Raw genomic sequence first — 9,676 nt, 5'->3', positions numbered from 1 at the left:
ATGAAAAGTGAGAGTGAAATATGTAGTAACAAATAAATTATTTACTACGCACAATCGGCATGGAATTGAAGTTCACCAACACACATGTGCTCATGGATTTCCTTTGGTGAAATGCTTGCTGATGTGGTAAGTTTGTTGATGGCTGTTATTAATGAATTTTTGATCGAAATTTACCAATTTCTACATAATAAAGTGATAATCCAGCATTTCCAAATCAAAAATGCATCTTACATCCTTTATAGACCCTCATAAACATACCTGATTAATAATAAAAGTCGATTTCATTCATAAAAACACCGGAGCTTTCGATGCAGTTACATTTTGTTGATTTTTCTCTCTTACTATGAATCACTGAAGCTTTTTATGAAGTCGTGGTGAATTGTAAAGCTTTTCACCACAGAAACGAGTGATAAGAAGATAACTGCATTTGTTTGAAGCATGTGCTGACAGTAAGTTTGGTGAATTGTACGATTTTTTGATGTATGAAAGAGATTTGGTAGATTTTCAATTACTAGGATGGTTTATGCTGATTGGATGATATTTTTGCGATCCATGACCTCTCTTAGAAGTCTTCTAAAGCTGACTTAATAGCTAGCTTCCGTTTGCCAATTTCGGACAACAAAGTAGACTGGAATACGTTAGAAATAGTTATCAACATGACATTAACTTGACATCAACTAGTTATAACGTATTTTTGTCCAGTAGAGCATATTATATCTATCGACAGCTTTTCTCCATCAGTTCCTGTTCCTTTCCATGCTCCTTTGCTTTTATCAATTTATAAACAATCGTTTAATCAATCCGATTCCAGGTTAGCGTGATTCTGGTGTCAAATTTGACTTTCTTTGACACTGTGCCAGAGATATTTGAGTCTGGTGTCGAATTTTGGATCAATTAACCAACTTGTGCTACTCAGTCATGCAAGCAAACTCTATAAAATTCCATAAAAACTTATAATAATATTTATTACATCATTAGTCTTGTACTTGTTGAGTGTAAATATAAAAATGTCTTTATACATAAGTTATAAAAATAATTTCACTTAATTAAGTCTTTAATAAAGGTTTATCTATCGGTCCTCAAATTTCATATGGACAGGAAACTCGGGCGTCATAATGAATTTGAAAACTTTCTCAAATCTACTTTCGTACGTAATTTTAAAAGCTCTTACAAGTTTGATAATAATTGCAATTAGCTCAACTTCTGCGAACTTTCTGCCTGGACATGCACGTTTGCCAGTTCCAAAAGGTAGGACGAGTGATGATCCAGGTAGGTTTGAGGTGTCGAATTCTCCTTTTGTGTTAAGCCATCGGTCAGGCTTGAAGGAATTTGCATCATCAAAGTTTTCTTCTTTAAGGCATGCAACCATGGTTTGGCATAGAACAAAAGTCTGTAAATGAATATATTTTAAAACTACAGTTCCACAAAAATACTTCAATTCCTTACCCCACTCTTCACATGATGTCCAGACAGCTCAAAATCATTTTCCAATATTCTCGCAAGTGCCGGTGCAGTCGGTGTCAATCGAAACGTTTCATAAAGTACAGCACGTGTATAATAAGCTTTCTTTAAATCCTCAGCAGTTAAATGTTCATTGAGTGACGATGCTTCTTTGTATATTTTATCTTGTACCTCAGGATGTTCGGAAATATGATATAGAAGAAACATAATTGTAGCCGTTTTAGCTTCTGTGCTGCCTGAGAGAAAATCTAATAAGGAAAAAGGAAGTTTGAAAATTATTTAAAATGAGAACTGTAAATTGGACTTGTTAAGCTTTTGTCAATTGATGAGGGGATATTAAAGAGAAATGGCGTGGATGTAAAAGAAGTGCTGCGAATGGAAATTGAAATGAGGATGTAAAGATTGTTGAATATTTTGAAGTACAGAATGGACAGATGGACAGATGGACAGAAGGACAGAAGGAACAGAAGGGACAGAAAGGATAGAAGGGACAGAAAGGATAGAAGGGACACAAGGGACAGAAGGAACAGAAGGGACAAAAGGGACAGAAAGGACATAAATCTTCAAAAAATCTCAATTCAACTTACCGACAATTCCACAGATCTTATCTTTCATATCCAGCCCTTCCGTACTAACAACTTTCTCTAAAATGCTTGTAACTTCTGTGTCGCTTGCCTTTTCCGCATCATCAATTAAAATATTCTCTATTATATCACTAATTACATCATAAATCATCTCCTCGCTTTCAGCGAACGTTTTATAAGCCTTCGTTGGGAAATACTTCCAAAATTGCGTACCTGAAATCAACACAGACAATTAATTATTTTAGATCAAAAGTAGAGGATATAAATTTGGGTTTTAAGTGGAGGTGCTCTAACATTTTGAACTTAAAGACTAGACAATTGATAAAATAAGGCTTAATAATCCATAAATCTTCAACTCACCATAGTAAGTATCACGAATTGCTTCCATAATTTTCATATTTGCATCTGTAAGTTTTGCGATTTTCTCGCTGCCTTCAAGCTTTCCATAACCACGCTTTCCAAGCACAAAGAAGCAATTTGTCTCAAATGACATTGCCCTCATGTTTTCATGGAAGTTTATGATTTCATTCCTGTCATTCCGAACAGACCTGATGACATCATTAAAGTCAGAACAGATTTCATTCAAGTCACTGCAAAATGCCTCGTGAAATTTGCGGTTCTCGAGCGTCTTAAGTGATAACTTTGTCCTCAATTTCAGCCATTCTGGACCTTGCTCATTTCCAATTCCAGTCGATGAATATCGATTTGGATTTTGCATTCGATAAAATGATTGAATTTCATTTGGTGGACGGAATGGATACTGTGACGGAGTACTCAGCACCTTCTCAATATCTTTACGTTTAAAAATTGAGACAATTGGGAAGTTTCCACTCACTTCCATCACAACATCACCGTACTTTCTATTTAATCCATCAAAATATTCATGCAGCTTTGACATATCAATGGACTGCCACTTGGTTCCGAAAAATGGTAGACTCAAGGGACCTGGAATGGATGACTTCTTCATTTTTTTTAAGATTCTTAAGTAGATGTAGAAGAAGATTGTTGTGATTGCGGAGATTAAAAGGTATATATGGACTTCCATTTTATATTGATTTGTCTATTGATTCTGGAATAGAAATGGAAAGTTATGGATGAGATTTAGGTTTGATTAGTGATTTGTTGATATGTTTTAGGACTGATTTGATAGATTTTCGTGATTTAATCAAGCATAGATAGTTAAGAGCCGATTTTAAATGGTCAGATACAGTTGATCTAAGTATATGACTAGCCGAGTCAAGATTTTCATTTAATATACTTATCCCGACGCATAACTCGGTCGTCAGCGCTGTATCACCTTCGTAATCAGACTTCGGTTAGTATTCACAAGGAAAACATTAACCAGAAGCTCCAAAAGCTACGTAGCGGAGAACAGTGATGAAAGAATGTAAGTCTAATGTGCGGACAGAGTTCAAGCTAGATGACAAGAACAAAATTACAGTATGTAAGTCAATGCTCATTGCCTTAACATTCGCAGATTGCCTCAATATCATGACACATCCCAGTCACAAACCTATTGACACCTTCATTGCCATCTCTTGATTGACATGAATATTTACACGCACAAATTACACATCGTACCTGTCATAAAAATATGAATAAGCTCAAAAATATTCATGTAAACAGATTTTTTTTCATCAAAGGAATTCCATGACATATACAATAAAAGTGTAAACAATTCAGTCGCCGCAAAACTACGCAAAAAATATGAATGAAGTTGTAAAATTTTATTGATACGGAGTCTGTTTGCTGTTCAGAATGTATTTATTGGAATTTAATATACACGTGTGCTACAGATCAGCATAAAAATGTGCAATAATTTTTTTTTTCATTTCCCATCCAGTAGACCCGCTTTTCGTAAGTAAACAGATGTAAACATGAATAATATTCAAATTTACTCAAGTGCCATGATTCTTTCAGTCAATGAACTTTTCACAATTTTTGTTTATATTTTTTGTTGGAGCGTAAATTATTCATTTAATATTATTTTTGTTTGTCGAGAAGAGTCTATACTTGATATTTTTTGCGTATAATCGGGGATCTCTGACACTTGAGTGTCTAATGATTCAAATGTTTGAACAATCAATAAACAGCAATATTGTATGATCTAATTTAAGGCTGATTTACTCTATTTTGTTGTTTAGAAGGCTTGAATTAAGGAAAAATCTAGATTAATTGAGTATTGAGGTATTTAGGACCGGCCAATAATGAGTTGGATTTGATCTGCGGTCCAATACAGCGAAAAGAGCTGCTTAATCAGCACTGAACAGAAAAAAAAGGCTTAAATGTCTTTTGTGCCACGCTTCTTAACAACTCCCGGTTACCCACTGATAGGAGCTTGAGACTCAAAATCATAGGACTTTGATTCGAGTCCAAAAGACTTTCTTCTGGGCAAATATGCTTTTCAACTTCAAGAACCTTAGAAGTAGCAAGGTTACTAACATAATGGACTAAAATGGACAATAAACTTTGAATCCAAAGTCTTTCCCTGTCTCATATCTCTTCATACACACTGTTAATCTTATTTTGAAGTTACTAAGCCCAACTTTCATTCAATAAAAAGACATAAGTCTTGTAAGGTCAAAGAAATTAGGCCAAATAGAATCTTAATTCCGGAGAATTCTAATTATAAAGTCAATAATCTTTCTTTTTATGATGACGGATGTAGAAAAAGTTCAAGGTGACTTTCACTTACATCTAAGACGAAAATATTTGCGTTTAAAAGGAATGATTTGCAATTTTTTGCGCTTATCAGCACTTCAATGTCAAAAAATTCACCTCAAATAAATTAAGAAGTTATGTGATAAAGTATACTGACTCTTCTTCTTCTAGAACAATATTGCGCTTTTCTAGTTCCACTGCGGACTTCAATTCTGAACAATACCTAGTGGTACTGTTGAGTTATTAGAATTGTTACTGATTATGGATGGCTATAGAGTCGTATTTGCTTTAACCAAATTAACCTTAAGCTATATATATGATTTGTAGCCAAAATTCAATGATATTGTAAGAGTTTCAGGTGTTCAGGTCGTAAGGCATCAACCGCTGAAGACAGAAGATGACAATATGCAACATTCATCCACCGCTATAGACCCAGGAATACTTCGAATAATTTATCAAATTACCACATCAGACTAAACAAGTAATTGTTTACAACATGAAACCCCTCACCAGCATCGGATTGGAATGTGATTTAATAACCCATATCATGTTTCATGATGCTAATAAAAAGAAAGGCTAAGAGATATCAATTTGATTAACATTGTATTTGATACTGCATACTTTTTGAAATTGAATTGTAAAATTAGATTAATAAAATTATTTAAGATATTGATCTTTTGAAATGCCGTCAGAACTAGTGGCTGATGTGAAGATGTCAAATGGTAAGTGCAAAGGAAAGGTAGGGATAGGCTTATCAAGTTGAAGACCTAACTGAGATGGATTTTGGCAATTGATAGGTGAAGTCTTGATGTGACAAGGTGCCCTGATATGAAGGCCCGATTCAAATTTTTCAAAGAACTAAGCCAACCTGTCTGTATTGTCGGTATTTTCAGACAACTCTAAGTAACCTCTTGAGCCGTTTTTCGCATTAAAAATGGGTGTAAACCGGCTTTCATGCTGTTTTCAGGGCGACTCCATGTAGTGCCATTAATACAGCATTATAGTGGATTCCAAGCAGGTAACCCGACATGTTTTTAAGTCGCACTTAAAAGGAATTGTGCTGTTATCACTTTCGCACGAATTTTGATAATTTTAATCAATTTTATCACTAATTACATAACTCACTGTTCTAGAAAACTTTAAAGTCGAATAATTTCATTAACTTTTACTATTATTATCTTGCCCTTGATGGAAATGCATCAAATAATGCTGATTAATTAGATTTAATTCAATATTTTCCTTGTATTTGATTTTTACTAGTTCATTATGAATGTTTTCAAAATAAATCTAAACTGTTTACTATTTTTGACCTAATTAGAGTGGAATTACCCTTCAAGATTTTTCATACTAAGAAATGAAATGATGAATCAATCTTCTTACTTGAAATCACTTACGATTATCAAAAGAAACTATGTTATGACGTTCACACAAGTTATGCAAAAAAATCAGCTTACTCGAGTTTTATTTGAACTGAACAGGTTTACTTCACCACGGGAAATTGAATGTAGTTTGAAATTGAAATTGCATAATTTTTATTTCTTCGTGCAGTCTTCAATTCAGCATAAGCAAAGTAACTGAATTTTATTTATAAATGCAGCGATAATATTGACTGGATTGGAGTTGATTTATATTTCGTTGCACTTTGGGTTAAAATAATTTTTTTTTTTTATTTTTTGTTATCATTTTATTATTTTATAATATCAAATACTGTCAAATGAATTGAGGAAATGATGCAGTTTGGAAGAGATTTGTGAAATTTGTTAGAAGAGTTTTTGAAGTTTTTTGGAGATTGGCTTAGCAACAGAAGGCGGCGAACCGCATAAATGGGTCAATTTAGCTATCACGGTGACGTCAGGGTAATTTCGCGTCTTACCGCTAATATGGCGACTTAGCGGCATCTTAACCGGTACCCATTAACAATTGGTAACCAGAAATTGACCTAATCTTGTTACCATAGCAAGTTACCATAGCTAAGACAGCATCAAAGAGAGAGAGAGAGACCTATGAGTAAATTATTCGAGAATGTAGCCAGAAAGTCTGGGGAACTACTAAAAATGATTAAATATTATGCCGCAGAGGTCAAGAGGTTTCCACAAATTAGACATTGGAATCAACAGGGGTGTATTGATTGGAGGTTTTAGGGGTCAAACTGGGTGAGTTCTTTTGCCCCCTTTCCTGCTTTTAGGATAAAAATCTTCAACTTCCGTGAGAAGAATCCAAAAATTATCCAGAAATAATCAAAAATAATCAAACTTCAAAAATAGATTCATCAGTTCCGCATTCTTGCAAAAATAAAAAAATTTTGGCAAATTGACGTCAATTTAAAATCCAAAATTAGACAGCATAGAACTGCCACAGGTCATATTCTTGTCTAGGAAGTGAAACAGGATTAGATAACTCCTTTGTCATTCTTAATTGTTCATTTAATAGATCAAATTCTGACATAATTTCAGATTAACTGCCTAGACTTTATAGTCACACATATTTCATCGCGTGTATACAAGCACGTGCCTTACTTTATCTCTATAAGTTCTCAAAAAGAAATTCCACGTAGAACGACAATGCTTTCCCGAAAATTCGCACCAATAATCAGCTCAAACTTGTTATATTCTGTTTACACCTTGAAAATAATTCCTTATCAGCTGATTATTTTTCATGACCAAACCGCAAAGTTGTATTTCCAAAAAAATAATTAAATATGTCCACATTTACTTTCACTTGATTAAAATTTAAAATGCACAAAATATCAGCTTTAAATAATCAGTTCCATGCCGATTAGCATATCAATCTTCGTACCTTTCTTAAAAGAGTTTTGAGTTTTTGATTATCAATCACGCATGCACACACACACTTTATGTATATTCTTCAGGTTTTAATTTATGAGTTTTTTTTTTAATATATTTCTTCTTTCAGTCCTTATCAACAGAAATTTGTATAAGTGTCGTTTTCAAGAGATTACATTTGACTGAGAATAAGTTTAATAAAAACACTGAATATAAATGTTTAAAGAACTACGAGTGCCAGTCAGTGAGATTTTCTAATTTATACGCTCAACATTCTCCAAAAAATAAGTCTCTTTAACAACAAGAATTAATTCATTGATGCAGAGTCACAAAAAAAAATTCTCTGCCTGACGACATTATTCTCTCCAAAAGTGCAGTTTTTTGTAAACGTCACTCTTGAAATGTGCAACAACTGTAAATTAATACGTGCAATTTAATTTTAATGAGCTAATCAAAAACGTGGGAAAATGACAAAATTTGGCATTCGTCTGTGGATTGACGCATTTGATAGACATTAATATTGAAACTTATTTTCAAATTAAAGGAACAACAGTTAGTCATGATTGTGATTTTAGACTGTCAACATGTTTTTAAGGAGGTGTGGATTTGCAAAAACTGAATAAAATTGATAAGTTAGGAATTAAAGCAACGCAAAATAGACGTCAATAAGTTTAGAATATTTTATGATTTATTGCAATCAATATGATTTATTAGTATAAAGGTTATCAAGAAGTCTTTCAATTTTTCATTGTTTGTCATCAAATTGTATTAGAGCATTGTTGTTAAAACTGTGTGCTGCGACACAATAGTGAGTTGTTGAAATGACATGAACTGCATGCCGTGTGTGTTTTTGGTTGTGGTTTACCAGTAAGGTGTATTAGGGCGGCCATCTGCTGTATTTTTGCTTGGACGCTGTTGAACTTTTCTACCTTGCTGCTGTGTCCCGACAAAGTCCCAAATTACTCGATTTTTCATAAAGTCGAAAACTTACTAACTTACTTACTTCGCTGGCCGTACAGATCAACTGTGATCCAGGGCTCTTGCAGATGTCGCCTATAACAGGTTCTATCGAGTGCTTTCGCTTGCCAATTGCCAATATCAAATGCAATGCTGTCTCTATCGACAGCTTCCTTCCAGGAGTTTTTCGGTCTACCTCGAGCATAATCAAAAACTCCATACAAAATTGTCCAAAAGCTCCCCAATAGTGCCAAACTTATAATGTCCCGTTTTTTGATATTTTGCGAAAATCCTCTGGCCACCCTAAGTAACAGTAACACTGTGCCGAAATCATCAGCCTGTTTAAAATTCTATTCCACTTTTAATGAAACAATTCAATGCCAAATAAGAAGTAGTTTTAAGCACTCTCAACTAAAATTGATAATAAAATTTACTTTCTTCTTTTTATTGACAATTAAATTGTCAGTTATTTTCATGATAATTAATAAAATCAACGTTTTGTAATTAATTAAAAATTTATAGACACATTATCTGTCGAAATTGAATGATAGTTGATGATGATTCAAATAATCGGAGCGAATTGGTTGACGAAATAATTTATAATAATTTTTGAAGGTTGCTAATTGAGGAAGGTCTTGTTTATAATTTTGAAATAATCTTAAATCTATGATTAAAATTCATCTGATCTGATTATTATAATTATGGTGATTGAAGATGTATCTCTAAGCCAGAGTTGGCAGGGCTTTATTGTGGTATTGTTTGCACTGGAGTCTGAATTTCACTGAACCCACATTTTTGTAGCTCTGATTTTGGATTCTTTGAATTTGGTTGTCAGGAGCGTAGTTAGAATTTTTTGGCGAAGAAGGTCCTTTCACTGGGGTTGGGTTAGAGATTTTTTGTATTAATACAAAAAATTTGGACGCCTTATAGAATTTTCCAAGAAATACCTCAACAAAAACTTGAAGACAGATGAATTGTCTGGCTTCAGACAAAAATTAAGTATTGACTCAGCATCGATTTAAGGATCAAAACATCTCATCTAGTTCCTATCGAACTTCATCAATGCTTGTACTCATATTAAACTTAAATCAATCCTGAGCGATAAAAACATCTCATCCTAACTCATAGTTTTTAAGGCTTCATCTAAACTGCTTGTAAGGCTAATCCTAATATGACCGCCTCCATTTAGCTAATACTGTTAGTTTGCCAAAAATAGGTTTGACGTCCATA

General features: G+C 33.6%; 1 protein-coding gene across 4 annotated transcripts; it reads right to left on the bottom strand.

Moving 5' to 3' along the window:
* Window positions 1-939: 939 nt before the first annotated feature.
* On the bottom strand, window positions 940-7,660 carry LOC139088495 (ecdysone 20-monooxygenase-like). Of its 4 annotated transcripts, none has more exons than XM_070637744.1 (5): window positions 7,503-7,660; window positions 2,406-3,114; window positions 2,049-2,258; window positions 1,447-1,709; window positions 940-1,390 (listed from the first exon to the last, which is right to left on the bottom strand). In XM_070637744.1, the coding sequence occupies exons 2-5, from the start codon at window positions 3,088-3,090 to the stop codon at window positions 1,070-1,072; spliced, it is 1,479 nt and encodes a 492-aa protein (XP_070493845.1). In that variant the 5' UTR covers window positions 3,091-3,114; window positions 7,503-7,660; the 3' UTR covers window positions 940-1,069. The 4 variants fall into 4 exon arrangements, with proteins under 4 accessions (XP_070493845.1, XP_070493848.1, XP_070493847.1 ...); XM_070637747.1 differs by lacking the exon at window positions 7,503-7,660 and adding an exon at window positions 7,223-7,475; XM_070637746.1 differs by lacking the exon at window positions 7,503-7,660 and adding an exon at window positions 6,101-6,345.
* Between the last annotated feature and the right edge of the window lie 2,016 nt (window positions 7,661-9,676).

The sequence above is a fragment of the Chironomus tepperi genome, unplaced genomic scaffold (genome assembly GCF_022539635.2).
Source record: "Chironomus tepperi strain 1889 unplaced genomic scaffold, CSIRO-AGI_Ctep_v1 contig_163, whole genome shotgun sequence".
In the NCBI taxonomy this organism is placed as follows: Eukaryota; Metazoa; Arthropoda; class Insecta; order Diptera; family Chironomidae; genus Chironomus; species Chironomus tepperi.
This window is presented reverse-complemented; position numbering and strand designations above follow the sequence as displayed.

What these genes read in the sequence shown, in the direction of transcription:
- LOC139088495 (XM_070637744.1), bottom strand. Translation starts at nt 3,090, where the DNA reads ATGGAAGTCCATATATACCTTTTAATCTCCGCAATCACAACAATCTTC. An exon ending in TAAGATCTGTGGAATTGTCG is followed by an intron (nt 1,710 to 2,048) that starts GTAAGTTGAATT and finishes TTTCCTTATTAG; the next exon opens with ATTTTCTCTCAGGCAGCACA. An exon ending in GACATCATGTGAAGAGTGGG is followed by an intron (nt 1,391 to 1,446) that starts GTAAGGAATTGA and finishes ATTCATTTACAG; the next exon opens with ACTTTTGTTCTATGCCAAAC.